Consider the following 15,199-nt stretch of genomic DNA (forward strand, 5'->3'; position numbering starts at 1 on the left):
GCTTTTTTTACACTTTTTGGTTATCATGAATAATGCTACTCTGAACATCTGCATACAGATTTTTTGTGAACGTATGTTTTCAATTCTCTTGGGTATATATCTGGAATGGAATTGCTAAGTCTTATGGTAACTCTATTTTTAACTTCTTAAGGAAGTGCCAAAGTGTTTTCCAAAGTGGTTTTGTTGCTTTACATCCTTTTCACATGACGACATACTACTAAATAACCACTGGGTCAAAAAGAAATCACAAGGGAAATTAGAAATCAGAAAAGACTTTGAGATAAATAAAATTGAGGAAACAACATACGAAAACGTGCGATGCAGTGAAATTAGTTCTTAGGAGGAAATTTATATCTGTATATGCCTATACTAAAAAGAAAAAACTCAAATCAATAACGTAACTTTCCACCTTAAGATAACAGAAAAGGAAGAGCAAACTAAACCCAAAACAAACAGAAGGAATAACATCATCAAGATGAGAATAGAAATAAACAAAATAGAGAACAGAAAAACAACAGAGAAAAATCAACGAAACCAAAACTTGGTTCTTAGACAGAACAAAATTGTAGCTAGACTGGCCAAGAAAAAAGAGAGAGAAGATTCAAATTACTAAAATCAAGAATGAAAGAGGGGACATTACTATCAACCTCAAAGAAATACGAGGGATTATAATGGAATACTATGAATAAATGTATGCCAATAAATTAGATAATTTAGATGAAATGCACAAATTCCTAGAAAGACACAAAGTACCAAAAGTGACTCAAGAAGAAATAGATAACCTGAATAGATACAAATTCAGTGAAGAGACTGAATTACTAACCTAAAAACTACCAACAAAGAAAAGCTTGGGCCTAGATAGCTTTACCATTGAATTCTATCAAACATTTGAAAAAAGAAGTAATACCAATCTTTTGCAAACTCTTCTCAAAAATGGAAGAGAAGGAAACACTTTCCAACTCATTCTATGAGGTCAGTAACACCTTGATACCAAAACCAGGTAAAGATACAACAAGAAAACTACAGATCCACATCTCTTATGAATACAGACACAATAATCATCAACAAAATATTGGCAAACTGAATCCAGCAACATATAAAAGGATTATATACCATGATCAAGTGAGAGTTATTCCACAAAGCAAGGTTGGTTTACTGTCTGAAAGCCAGTTAATATTATACACCATATCAACAGAATAAGGGACAAAAACCATATGATTATCTCAATAAATGCAAAAAAAGCATTTGACAAAATTTAATAGCCTTTCATGATTAAACACTCAATAAACAAGGGATACAAAGCAACTTACTCAGCATGGTAAAAGAAATCTACAAAAACACACAGGTAACACACTTAAATGTGAAAGACCGAATGCTTTCCCCCTAAGATCAGGAGAAAAACAAGAATGTTCACTCTCACCACTTCTATTCAAAATTGTACTGGAAGTCCTAGCCAGGGAAATTAAGCAAGAAAATGAAATAAAAGGCATCTGCACTGGAAAGGAATAAGTAAAACTACCTCTATTTGCAGATGAGATGTTCTTATATACAGAAAACCCTAAGAAATCCACTGAAAAACTATTAGAACTAATAAGTGAGTTCAGCAAGGTTACAGAATACAAGATCAATATATAAAAATCAATTGTATTTCTATACACTTGTAATGAACATTCTGCAAATGAAATTAAGAACACAATTCCATTGACAATAGCATCAAAAAGAATAAAATACTTAACAAAAGAAGCATAAGACTTATACTGTGAAAACTACAAAGCACTGTTGGAAAATAATTAAAGAACCAAATAAACTGAAAGATATCCCATTTTCATGAATTTGAAGACTTAATTAATATTGCTAAGATGGCAATACTCTCCAAAGTGATCTGCAGATTCAACACAAAACCTATGAAAATCCAAGCTGGATTCTTTACCAAAATTGCCAAACTACAAAAAAGCCATATGGAAATTCAAGGGACTCAAATACCCAAAATAATCTTACGAAAGAAAAACAAAGTTGGAGGACTCACACTTCTCAGTTTCAAAACACCTAACTTAGAATTTGTAATTTTATATTTTTTTTCTTAGAGAGTCCCAAACATCTCCAAATTGTATAACTATCAGGATCCACAAAACCAGGATTTACCCTTGCTTTGGACAGTGGCTACCATGCAGGAGGGGTGAAAGTACTGGCATGTAATCACAGTGGGACACAAGGGCCTTTATTGTATTGTCAATGCTCTCTTTCTTATAGTAGGTAACCAATGGGTAAGTATTCATTTTACTATTATAATTTAAAATATACATATCTTTTTATGTCTTTCTTAAAAGACATATTTCATCTTTTTTTAATAAAAGTATAATTAATCCTATTATTCAGTGACATAATTTTGGAACATAAGTAAATTATGTAGGTTCCATTCTCCCACTTCCAGTAGGTATCCAAGAGCAAAAAAATGTAAAAGGTAAAGTTGAACATTTTACTATCACTATCCATGTGCTGTTATATGTATCTCAGAAAATTTCCAGGGTGGAGTTCAAAAGCAGAGCATTGGTAATGCTAGTAGAGATGCCCAAGATTTTTCTATGACTCAGTGGTCGTTAATAGTCTTCCCTAGGTTACACTGACCCTGATAGACCTACAGGAGTTTCATCCATCATTTCTTCTTCTCAACCCTTTAATCACTCCATACCTCACCTGCCTCTTAGAATGGTAAAAGCTAAATGGGGTATCAAACAAATGCCTTATTCCTCCATCCTAAGTAGATACCCTATCTGGTCTGCATATAAGTTGTAGTTTCTATCTTCCCAAACATGCATCTTGATGTGAAAGAGGAACAGAGAGAAGTTATGTAAAACAGTATAAAAGACATAAAGCAGATTCAGCTCCAGTCCTAAGGAGTTTATAATGTAAAATAGACCAGATAAATGAAGATCAAGACCACAGAAAACCAAAAGAACACAAATGTGAAGAATATTACAAATTTGTACTATATGACAACATTATAAAAGGAAAAACAGTTTTTTATATATACTTACAAGCATGGCTAAGGTTTACATGTAAACTGATAAAAAAGGTTATAGTAAAAGATATATTTAATCATTAGTAGCTATCTAGAAATTCCCAATGTATGCTTATGGCATTTCAGGCACATAATTTTAAACTAAAAATTGTAAAACAAGTAATTGATTCAATTTTCTTTTCTTCTTCTTTTTTAAGCCCAAAGTATAAGGATTTTAATACCTCTTCAGGCCTTCCCAAAGCTGGAGTTCCTGTAAGAAGAATGGCTCGTTTGGCTTTCTGTACTACTGGCAGTAAAATCCTGCTGCGAGCTGCATTTCTGGACTTCATGTAGTGTGATTCATCCACTATAACTACTTGGAAGTTCTGATTATTCAATGTATCTATCAAGGTCTCTGCATCTGTGGTTAAAAGACCATAACCCAGAACTGTCACCTTGCTGGTCGATATGCTCCTAGAAAAGAAAATCCATGTACTTTAAAAATATTTCAGTGACCAATTTATTATTAACAACACAACTCTTTGGGAAGAAATACAGAGGAGAAAAAAGAAGACAAGAGGAGCTGGTACTACTGCTGAATCCCAATTTCTCTTAAGATTTTACCATCCTTAAATAGGACAAACCAGAATCCAAATTTTAAAATTTTGGTTAAGCAAACCCAAATTTTTGGTTAAATGGTCTTTGGAAGATTTTGACATCCAACAAACCACATTTTACTAGGATAAGAACATTACCTTCTAAGAATATTTGCTTCCACCCACCCAGGATCATGATGGATGCAGTGGATACTCAAATATTTGTTGACTATTCAATGAAGCCTTCCCACAAACAGGATAACAGTGGTTTTCAATCCAGGTGCTATTGGGATTTTGATCAGGAAAATACTTAGCATTGCAGGGCTGCCCAGTGCACTGCAGGGCATTTCACATTCCTGGACCCTCCCACTAAAGGCCAGTAGAGTCCTTGTCATTGTGACAACAGAAATGCCCCTGGCCCTGGGGTGATGACATGGGGAAAAGAAGAGGTGGGTACCATCTCATGCAGAGACATGTTTGGCTAAGGTTATGCCTGATCTTTTGAACTATCTCTATCATTCATACATCTCTAATATTCTTTATCACACTGTAATGTAATTATCCATTTACATATTTATCTCCCTTACTATATCAAAAGATTGGTGAAGGCAGGGAATGTGTCATTCATCTTTGTATGTACAGTGCTATGCTCCCGAAGAGTTTGTAGAATGAAATTAGACAAATAAATGCATTAAAATAAAACATATCACTTTTGTATTTCCTGTATCACTAGTGAAAAATACAGGACAGAGTCAGTCTTCTGCAGTTCTCTACCCTCTTAACAGAAAAGTCAGAGCTCCTCAATAGCCAGTACCAATATGAGAATTGCATTTTTTTTCCTTAATGACAACTGCACTTAAAGCCCTGGATAAATCTAACGAATACAGAGACATGAATTTCTTACTGTATTCAAATACCAGAAAAGCCTGCAGAAGAAAAGTATAGGGTTAATATTACTAACTTAGGCATATTGAGAGCAATATACACAAGACAAGGGCTTCAAAGGCCACTGTGGCCTGCCACGTCTTGATTACCGAATAGTCCAGGAAAAACTGACATATTCCCAAAGGACGTATGTGTATTTGTGGTAAATACATGTTGCCGCATGTTGGTATAACCCAAAGCTGTTTTTTTAAGTACCTAGAAGACACTGGGTAATTTTTTCTGCCCTTAGCTGTTATCTTCCAGAAAAGTTATACTCTGGGGTTGTAGTACTATCTAACATATCCCAAATGTTATTCAAACAGAAATACTGGCCATTATTTAATTGCAAGAGTGTATTTCCAAAATAATAATGAAAACTAGCTGACCTAAAGGCTATAAAAGATGATAGAGGAGAAATATTTTAAGAATACTTAAATGTAAACTTTTAAATAAGTTACAGCTAACAAAGTGGGTATAGAGGCCTTAATAAATTCTACATTTTATAAATTCTTAGGTTTTTAAAATTTTATGCAGTTTTATTGGAGGAGAGGAAATTTATTTACAATTATTATCTACATCTTATTTTGACTATGCAAATAGTGTCCAAATTTCCTTCGGCCCAGAAAAATGTATTTCATCGAATTAAGAGTTGCAAAGTTGAAAGAAAAAAGGCCTCCATCTTACTTTGTCTATTCCTCCTTCTACATTCACAAAGGCCAACATTTTTTCTACAAATACTCTTTATGTTAAAAATCTTACAGAATACAATACAGTACAATAATACTACAATTAAAAAATCTAAGTATTAATAGACATTTATTTCAAGTAGATATACTGCTTTTTATTTGAGGCTCAGAAATTGGTAATTTTGAACTTCTGTAAACACGTAATTTGCATGATTCACCTAGAAACTCAATGGAATAAATTATCAATATTCAAACTGATTGGTTTATTCTAATGGCTAGAAAACAAGAAAAAAACAGTAGTTACACTATTTTAGATTTTTAGTGTAAGGACTTCAAATAATCACAAAGCAAATATTTTCAATATAGAAAATATTAAAATCACAAATTAATATAATAAAGAAAATAAAACTGGTTAATATTAACTTTTACTTATATATAAAACTTGCATATTAACTAACAAATTAGAAAGCAAAACCCACCATAGTTGCCGGTAATAAAAGTTCACCAAACTTCAAGTTAATCTTGGAAAAGTTGTGAAATTTATTTTTCAACCCGCTAATAGTCAGTTTTAAGTATATTTAAGGTATATATAAAGCAGGTATATTACATGTATCTTTAAAAGTATACATGTTTTATATTTACTTTTAAAATATACCATATAAAAGAGCTTACAATATTAAATATACCATTGGCGTTTAGATATATAATTCATATTTAAAAATGTAAAATAAAATTCTCCACACTACTCTCTTAAAGCTAAATTTTGATCTATAGGTGATATTTCATTCCAAACATTAGTATATAGTAAATACACAGGAAGGCTTTTATCCCCTTAAATATTAAAAAGTTGTTCTTACCCAACATCAGTTTTATTCTGAATAACATTGATTTCTTCCGGACCCAGCTCTGGGATCCATTTCTCTAATTCTTCTGTCCAAGGGTACCTCAGAGATGAAGGGACCACTATTAAAAGAGGCCATTCCTCCTTATAGAAGTAAGCAATGGCAATTGCCTGGATTGTCTTTCCTAGACCCATCTAAATTAAAAATAAACAAATTAATTAAATTAAGGCTAAAATATTTTTAAAGAAAATATTTGAGCATTATTAAAAGAATTTCCCAATGTAAAATCAATTGAATTACACAGTTAATAAAAAGCTCAAGATTATTATGACCTGTAAAGTTCATTAAGTAAATTATATTATTTTCAAACCATTTGTGATTGGACTCTGATATAAAAAGGACCCTTAATTTTACATATTCCCTATACTGGTTTCAAATAACTTAATTTTATAAAGATGTGTGTGACCATTTTAATTTCTCCTCTCACAGAACACAAGAGGAAATGCCTTACCTATACAGCACCAAATCATATTATTTTAAAGCTAGAATCAGCCCTAAATCATGTACATTTTACAAAAGAAGTAAGCACAGAGTGGTTATTTAGCTTAGTTAATTGGATGCAAAACTAGTAAGAGAGCCCACATCTCCAGTGTCTTCCCACTTTGTTGTTTTCACACTTACATATACCCTGTCTGTACACTATATTCATTTAAAAATTAGTTACTAAATGAATGTTTATAGTGGTTTTGTTCATAACAGCCAGAAACTGGAGACAACTCAAATGTGCTTCAAGCGGTGCAAGGGAAAAAACTTCATGTGGTATATCCATACAATGGAATGCTACTCAGCAATAAAAAAGCAGCAAACTATTGCTATACACAACAACATGAATGAATCTAAAATGCATTTTGCTAAGTGAAAGAAGCCAGACTCAAAAGCTACATACTATATGATTCCATTTTTATGTCATTCTGGAAATGTCAAAACAATAGGGACAGAGAGCAAACACATCAGGGGCTGGAAGGAGGGGGAGGGGGCAGCATAGGGAACTTTTCAAGATGATGGAGCTGTTCTATTATCTTGATTGTGGTGGCAGTTACATGACTGTTATGCATTTGTTAGAAACCATAGAATTCTACACTAAAAAACAGTGAATTTACCTATAAGGGTGAATTATATCTCAATAATCCTGAGTTTAAAAAACAGGAAGTAGTTACTATTGTGAACCATGAGAAAAAGAAAGACTAAAAGACATAGGCCTTGCTTATCAGACTATTCAAAGAGAAAAAAAGACACAGAAACCTAAAACAATTAATTTAAAATTAGCTTTAAATGCTGAGTGAAATTAAGAAAAGAGAAAAAGGGAGTTATGGACTTTTAGCAAGTCTCCATTAAGAAAACGTCGTTTCGTGTATGTGTTTTTCATTTTACTACTACTATTAATGACAACAAAAGTAATCTTAGAATAATTCAAGCAAAATTACATTTATATTCATCAAACTCAAAGAGAAAAGAGAAAACTAATGTGAATTGCTTAGGGGAAAACGTTCTTTTGACTGGAATAAAGACAGCCAAAGAGAAAAATGATGAAATGAAATGTAGGGAGTGATTTTGTTTCTCATCTGGTGTATAGTAAGTGCTCAGATATTATTTGACTGCATGAGTGAATGAATAACTAAATAAAGATCAAGGACTTTAAATTCTCTGGGACAGGCAAGACCCAGGCACAGAAACGGTATGCGCAGTTTTTAAAAACGGGGAGGGAGGTAAACAAAAAACTTTTAGTCCTAGGGCAGTAATATTATTAGTTATCTTTTCAAAGTTTTGAGGCACATAACATTCAAGTATAGAGCCAAAGCTAACTCTAAAAGCTTTTAATATTGAAACAAGATCCAAGTGAAGATAAAAATTATTTTCTACCTACTATTTTAAGAATACAATTGAGTTTAAATTAGGCAGGGCTTGGTAATAGGTTAAGATAACTTAGGAAGGTAGATGTAGACACACACACAGCGCCTACATATTCTATTATAAAATTAAATCAATCATTTTACACCTTAGTATTTTATTTCTCTTTCCAAGGAACAGCGTACAACCCCATCTTCAGTCCTACATAGCCAAATTGAAGATTCACCTGATAGTGGCAGACACAGCCCTAGAGAAAACAACAGTCTACATAACTTAGTTTTGTAAATTTGAACCGAAGAGCAATTATGCACCAATATATGGTATAATGACTGCTCTGTTTCCTTGTCCTCACAGCCCTCCAATCCTCAAAGCTGAAACCACTTAAACATCAACAGATCCTGGGACCAACTTGCTTCCACGGATGCAGAAATTTAACAATTACACACCTTTACCTGGTTTGGGGTCATGAGTGTTGCTGCCTCCCCGAAACAACTCTGACCATGAGCCGAGTTCCAGGAACTGAGTCTTCACCTTATTTTGTGAGTGTGGACCATAACACAAACTCTGTGCCATAGCTGTGGGTCCCTGGTTTGGCTTCCTGCTATGGTTTCATAACCCATTTTCCTGATTTCAATTTCTCTGGAAATAGGGGTCTGTTTTGCTTCCCTAATTTTCTAGGAAATAGGATTCTCTCTCTGAGACTAAGATTCTATCACTGGGTCCTTACCTTCTGCTTGTTGCTAAATTTACTTGGTTTCAATCTCCTGTCTACCTGGACTTTTGTGCACTTCACGTAGCGTGACTAACGTGTTCTATGTTGGCCTGCCAGAAACCTACGGATAAACCAGTTATCAACATATCCTAAGCGTGTCTGCTACTGACATCAAAGATGCAGGTCTTCAATAGGGATATTTGGAAATGGGGCTTGAAACAATAGGTAGGAAAAACGTCGGGAAAAGAGAAGCTTTGGATTGAGGATAGGGGAAGAGAGAGGGAACTAGCTTCAGTACAGGTAAGAATAAGAATAATACTGGTGTGCTGGTTATCTTCTAGTTCTCTAATCCTGTCTTCTTGTATCTAATTTGCTATTACTGTATATTAAACCCATTGAATGAGTTCTTAATTCCGGATATGTTGTTTTTCAGTTCTAAAATGTTCGTCAGAATCTGTTTAAAAATATTTTTAGATTCTTTTCAATAGATTAAATTCTCTGTTGAAAGTTTTCATTTTTTCATCTCTTTTGTCCACCTTTTCCTTAATTCTCTTGAATAAAATAATCATAGTTATTTTAAAGCCCCTCTCTGATAACACCAATATCTGATCCCCTGTGGGATCTTTCTATTACCTACTTTTTCTTTTAGTATTCAGTCATTTGGTCTTGTTTTTTCAGCATCCCTTATATTTTCTGATTGGTTTCCAGACATTATGGATGAAAAAATTATAGACACTTTGGATGATGTTATCTTCCTTCAAGCGGAAATCAGGTTAAGTTTTCTTTTGGCAGGCAGATTGCGTACCAGCAGATACCTAATTCCTTCTAAGACTTGGTTTTAGGCTTTTAAAGAGCAGGGTTTTTTCACTTTTGCCCTTATGCCTAGGGTATGGTCTTTAATATTAGGCCATGTTCTAGAAGAGACTCCTTTGGACGATCCTTTTAGGTATGCAGATTTAAAATCTTAATGAGGAACTAAATCAAGTAAAGAAATTCACAGAGGGAAATGTCAGACTGAAATCCTATGTTCTATTATTTATTATTGGGACGGAGGTGCATGTTTCAGCAGAACTATTTCCTTGTTCTTGTAGATTAAGTTATAATATTCTTTCCCATAGAGAGGTTTAGATGTTATGTCTGAAAATTTTTGTTTATTCTTAGATGTATGTGTTTGTGTTCATTCATGTGTTCTTGTCTCATAGGAGACAAGGAACAGGGAACAGACCAGAGAAATACGGACATTCAGGCCTGTTCTTCTCTTTACTCAAGAATGAAGAGGCCACTCTTTGGGAAATATGCTGTCATACTTCCCTGATGGTCTGGCTCTTCCCCATGGATGGGAGCAGGATTTCTCCTGAAGGGAAAACACTGGGATCACGTGAGGCTGGAAAGGAGGTGGGCCTTCGATGGCATCAGGATGGGACAAAAAAATCTTCTATCTCTAAAGACAGGACATTGAGTTGAGAATGGTAGCTGAACTCAAGCAAGCCTGTACTCTACAGCATGGCTGACTGATGCCTACACGGAGGATAGCAAAAAGTGAAGCAGTGAGAAAGCTCTGCAATGGACAGAGAGGCTGTCTATGGGCAAATGCATTTAAGAATAGCCATTTCTAATATTAGTAGTTAACTGTTACACTTTTAATATTGTAGTTTTATTCTTCCCAGGTCTCTAGGAAAATTTCATTAGAAGTCACAGCTTTATAAATGGGATATTATCAACAGGTAAATCTGAGTAAAGAGTATGTTCTTTGTATTATTCATATTCTTGCAACTCTTCCAAATAAAAAGCTAGGGGAAAAAAGTTACAGTTCTACAACCTAGTAGTAACAGTTGTGCTGGGAAGAATGACAAGAGGGCTGTCCTTTATTTCAAAAGGAGGGGCCAAGAGAAATGATACTAAACTATTTCAGACAGCGCTAAAGGAAGAAAAGCTTCTAAATGCTTTTAAAATTATTTTAGAAAGTCAACATAACATGGATACCAAAACATGAAGGGGAGCACAAAACATAATCAAAGGTCAATCTCACACGTGAGTATTGGTGCAAACATTTTAAGTAGACAATTAAAATACAGAACTCAGTAGATCATTAAAAGAATAACATGACCAAGAGGAGTTCAAGTCCAGGAATAAAAAGACTATTCAACATAAGAAAGTCTGTTATGATAATTCACGATCTTAATAGATCAAAGGGAAAATGTAATATGATAATCTTTAGATGCTGAAAAGACAACTAAAAACATTCAGCTTTCATTTTTGATAAAAGCCCTTTATTAGTAACTATTACTAAAAGGACAATCTCTTCATGTGAGAAAAAGTACATATCTCAACCAAAAAAGTTGTATCATGCTTAATGGAGAAAAAACATTCCTATTAATATCAGAAACAGGTGAAAGAAATGAGAGATATAAATATTAGAACAGACAGCCAAAAATGTATTAGTAACAGATAATGTGACCAAATACTTGAAACCAAAAGAATCAATAGAAAAATGACTACTACTATTGGTAGTAACACCTAAGTAATGCCTACAGAATTTAGGCAAGTGGCTACTTCCAAATCATGATGAAAAAAGTTTGGTACTTTGGAAGGAATAATCAAAATAGAGCAAGGAAACAGAAGAGAATACAGGAACAGGCCAAATACATATGAGGACTGAGTATATGATAGAGGTTGCATTTTTAAGTCAATGAAAAAAAATGATTTATTCAATTAATGCTGTTAGGATAATTGGCTAAGAAACCAGAATATGTCCCCTCAAAATATGCCTCTTTGACACAAAAATTATTTTGAGCTGAAGGCAATTAAGAAGCAGGAAATACAGAATAAGCTCCTCCTTTCTGCCTAAAGGCAGGAAGTAAATTCTCCTTTTACTAAAGACAGACTAGAGGAATCTGCACACCAACCTAGTTAAACTAATCCTTATCTTCCTAGCTACTTCTTCACCATTTACTACCCCTAGCCCAAACCCCTTTGTCTTGTCAATTCTTCACAAATTTGTTGTTTCTTTGTCTAAATTTCATGCTCTGTCACTTCTTCAGGTCTTCGTTCTCTTGTGAAGGCTCCCATGTACACGTAAAAATTCAAAAAAATGTGTATACTTTTCTCTTTTTAATCTGTCTTTGTCGGTTAATTTTCAGACACACCCAGGGACCCCAAGAGAGTCAAGGAAAACTTTCCCTCCACTACACTAACCATTTGGAAAAATAATAAAACTGGGTCTTTGCCTCACCCCTCACTGTAAGATAATTTCCAGATAGATTAAAAATTTCCATATTTAAAAAAAAACACATAAAAGTGATAGAAAAAAGATGGGTAAAAAAAAAAACTCAGAGTAGACATTTTTATTCATTATACCAAATCCAGAAAGCATAAAGGAAAATTCAAATAGAACTAAACAAAAATTTAAAATTTATATATCAGAGAGCATAAAACAAATGGAAACCAAATTAAAAAAAAATTGTAACACAAATGACGAAAGGCTAATCAATTTATGAAAAGCTCCTACCAAAAAGAAAAAACAAACAATCCAATAGAAAAATGGAGAAGTGAACAACCAACTCACAAAGAAAGAAATATGTTCAACAAATATCGAGATGCTCAATCTCACTCATAATCATAAATTAAAAAATCAAAACTATGAGAAACCATTTTGCACCTACAAAGTAAGATTAATAAAAACTAAAGATTTGGTAACATGCTGGTGACAGTTTGGGGAAACAGGCACTTGTACAGTATTGTGGGAATAAATACTGATCTGACTATCCAGCAAGTCCAACGCTTGGAATGGATTTTTTTCAGGGATATACTTGCATAGTACACTAAACCCGTAAAGAAGAGACAAGTTAGAGAAATTATGGTACATCTATACAATGAGATGATAAGAGATTTTCACATATTGAGGTATATGGGGTAACTATTCAGGTTCAAAACCCATTCAGCTTGAACTAAAGAAGCCTGACTTATGGCCCATCAAACATACATTGTAGATCAGCTGTAACCACATGGCACCACTCATCAAGCCATGCTGAGGCAGCATCCCACATGCCACAACTAGAAGGATCCACAACTAAAAATATGCAACTATGTACAGGGGGGCTTTGGGGAGAAAAAGGAAAAAAATAAAATCTTAAAAAAAAAAAGGTAAGATTACATACTTCCCCTCCTATATCCTATTGATAATGCCCTATTGGTAACCCTGGTATTAGTCACTTTCCGGATATCAGAGTCATATTGACCTACTAATTTGCAACTGAATACCTCTTTGCAACTTTGATGAATATACATCCCGGGCGTGTTTAATGTATGTTCTTTGTTCTAAAAAAGTATAAGACTACTGAAAAGCATGTTTCTCCAGAAGGCTTTCTTCCTTTCTGGAAAAGGCCTTTCTGGGTTATAATCCTCACATTGGCTCAAGTAAAACTCACCTATCTCTCTTATCTATAGACAGTTATTAGTTATTTTGCATTGATATAGATATTATGTAATCATTTTTTAAAAATGAGGTAGATCTATATACTGATATAGAATGATTGGTAAGTCTCTTGTTGCAAAATAGTATATTGAAAAGAAAAATAGTATGGTAAATATGATCCAGTTAATATTCAGAGAAAGAAAAAGGGAGAAAAATAGAGAAAAGAAGAGGGGAAGGGATGGAGGGAAGAAGGAAGGAGGGAGGACAGAAAGAACTATTAGCAGTCACCATTGGAGGATGTGACTGTAGGGATAGAGAGGGAAGGAAAATACAAACTTTGATACTGGGTATCTACCCAAACAACTTGAAATCAACAATCCAAAGTAACATATGCACCCCATGTTCATTGCAGCACTATGCACAATAGCCAAGACATGGAAGCAACCCAAGTGCCCATCGACCAATGACTGGATAGAGAAGGTCTGGTATATAAATACAACGGAATAATAAACAGCCATAAAAAAAAAGACAAAATCATCCCATTTGCAACAACATGGATGGACCTGGAGGGTATTATGCTAAGTGAAATAAGCCAGACTGAGAAAGACAAACACCCTATGATTTCACTCATATGTGGAATATAGACAAACACATGGACAAAGAAAATAGTTCAGTGGTTACCAGGGAAAGGGGAGCGGGGGTGGGCATAGGGGCTGAAGGGGAGCACTTTTGTGGTGACAGAGGAGAAGTAATGTACAACTGAAATTTCACAACAATATAGACTATTAAGAACTCAATTAAAAAAAAAAGAAAAAAAGAAAGAAGGTCACTGAAGGACAGAAGCTATGCTGGGAGAAGCATTAGGGGCCCAGGGATGGGGGTCGCTTGTGGAGAGGAATTCCTGTGGAGACGAGGGGAGTTGGGTAGTGGGGCCTCTGACCTTCCTCTGGATGTAGGTCCTAGTTTGCTGGTCTTGGTAAAACTAAGGACAAGGAAGAGCCACAAGTGGTGAGTCGCACCCACAAGATAATCATTTTTATTGTGTCTTTTTGTTTTACACTCCACCAGTCAAATCTTCTGGTCAGGAGATCTTTTTTTTCTATTAATTAACACTCCCTATTTTTAGAACTGTTTTAGGATTACAAAAAAAGTTGAGCAGATAGCAAAGAGAGTTCTCATATTCATTCCTTCCCTGCTCATGGCTTCCCCTATTATTAACATTTTGCATTCACATGATACATTTGTTACAATGAATGAACCAATATTGATATGTTATTATTAACAAAAGTTCATAGTTTTCATTAAAGTTCACTCTCTTTTACAGTACTATGAATTTTGACAAGTTGGTGATGTCACGTATCCACCATTACTGTGTCATACAGAATAATTTCAATGCCCTAAAAAATCCCCTGTACTCCACCTAATCATTTTTCTCACCTTCCCCTCCAAGTCCAGGTAAGCACTGATCTTTTTTGCCTTTGCCTTTTCCACAATGTCATATAGTTGGAATCATAAGGTGTGTGGCCTTTTCAGGCTGGCTTCTTTCACTTAGCAAATATGAATGTAAGGTTCTTTCATGCCTTTTCATCATAGTCCATGTCTTGTTATTGCTTAAAAGGATTCTATGGTTTGTTCAATCCATTCACCTATTGAAGGATATTTTGGTTGCATCTAGTTTGGGCAATTATAAATAAAGCTGTTATAAATAGTAATAATAATAAAAAGAAAATACAAACTTTGAGTTTATATTAAATCTTCACTGCTGTGTACATATACCCTCTGAATAAATATTACTTGCAGGGGGGCAGTAAGGGACAGAGAGAGAAAACTTCTTTTAAAAATATCCAGGAGACTCTTTGAGAAGTAGGAAATTCCTGAGTATTAAACTGGTTAAGCATTTATGCCAAAATCTGGACATCAACATGACCTTATTATAAACTCACAGTCTACTGCTATACTATGACACTGAGGTGGGGGAGGTGCTTGGACCAGGGAGAGGGAGAGGCGGTAGGGGAGAGGGAGGAGGTGAGGCAGAGACATAAATTAAACATACATATATTTAACTGTAGAATGAAGCCAGGTAACTGAGGGTTACTGTAAAAACTCAGTAAGAACATGA

General features: G+C 34.4%; 1 protein-coding gene across 1 annotated transcript in view; it reads right to left on the reverse strand.

The window, feature by feature from the left end:
* ZRANB3 (zinc finger RANBP2-type containing 3) overlaps nt 1-15,199 on the reverse strand; it is a 215,719-nt gene that overhangs the window by 94,281 nt on the left and 106,239 nt on the right. The window contains exons 4-5 of the mRNA XM_046657892.1: nt 6,062-6,240; nt 3,241-3,472 (exon numbers count right to left, since the gene is read on the reverse strand). Of these exons, the coding sequence (XP_046513848.1) occupies nt 3,241-3,472; nt 6,062-6,240 (411 nt within the window). The remainder of the gene's footprint in view (nt 1-3,240; nt 3,473-6,061; nt 6,241-15,199) is intronic.

Source organism: Equus quagga, chromosome 4 (genome assembly GCF_021613505.1).
Source record: "Equus quagga isolate Etosha38 chromosome 4, UCLA_HA_Equagga_1.0, whole genome shotgun sequence".
NCBI classification, from domain to species: domain Eukaryota; kingdom Metazoa; phylum Chordata; class Mammalia; order Perissodactyla; family Equidae; genus Equus; species Equus quagga.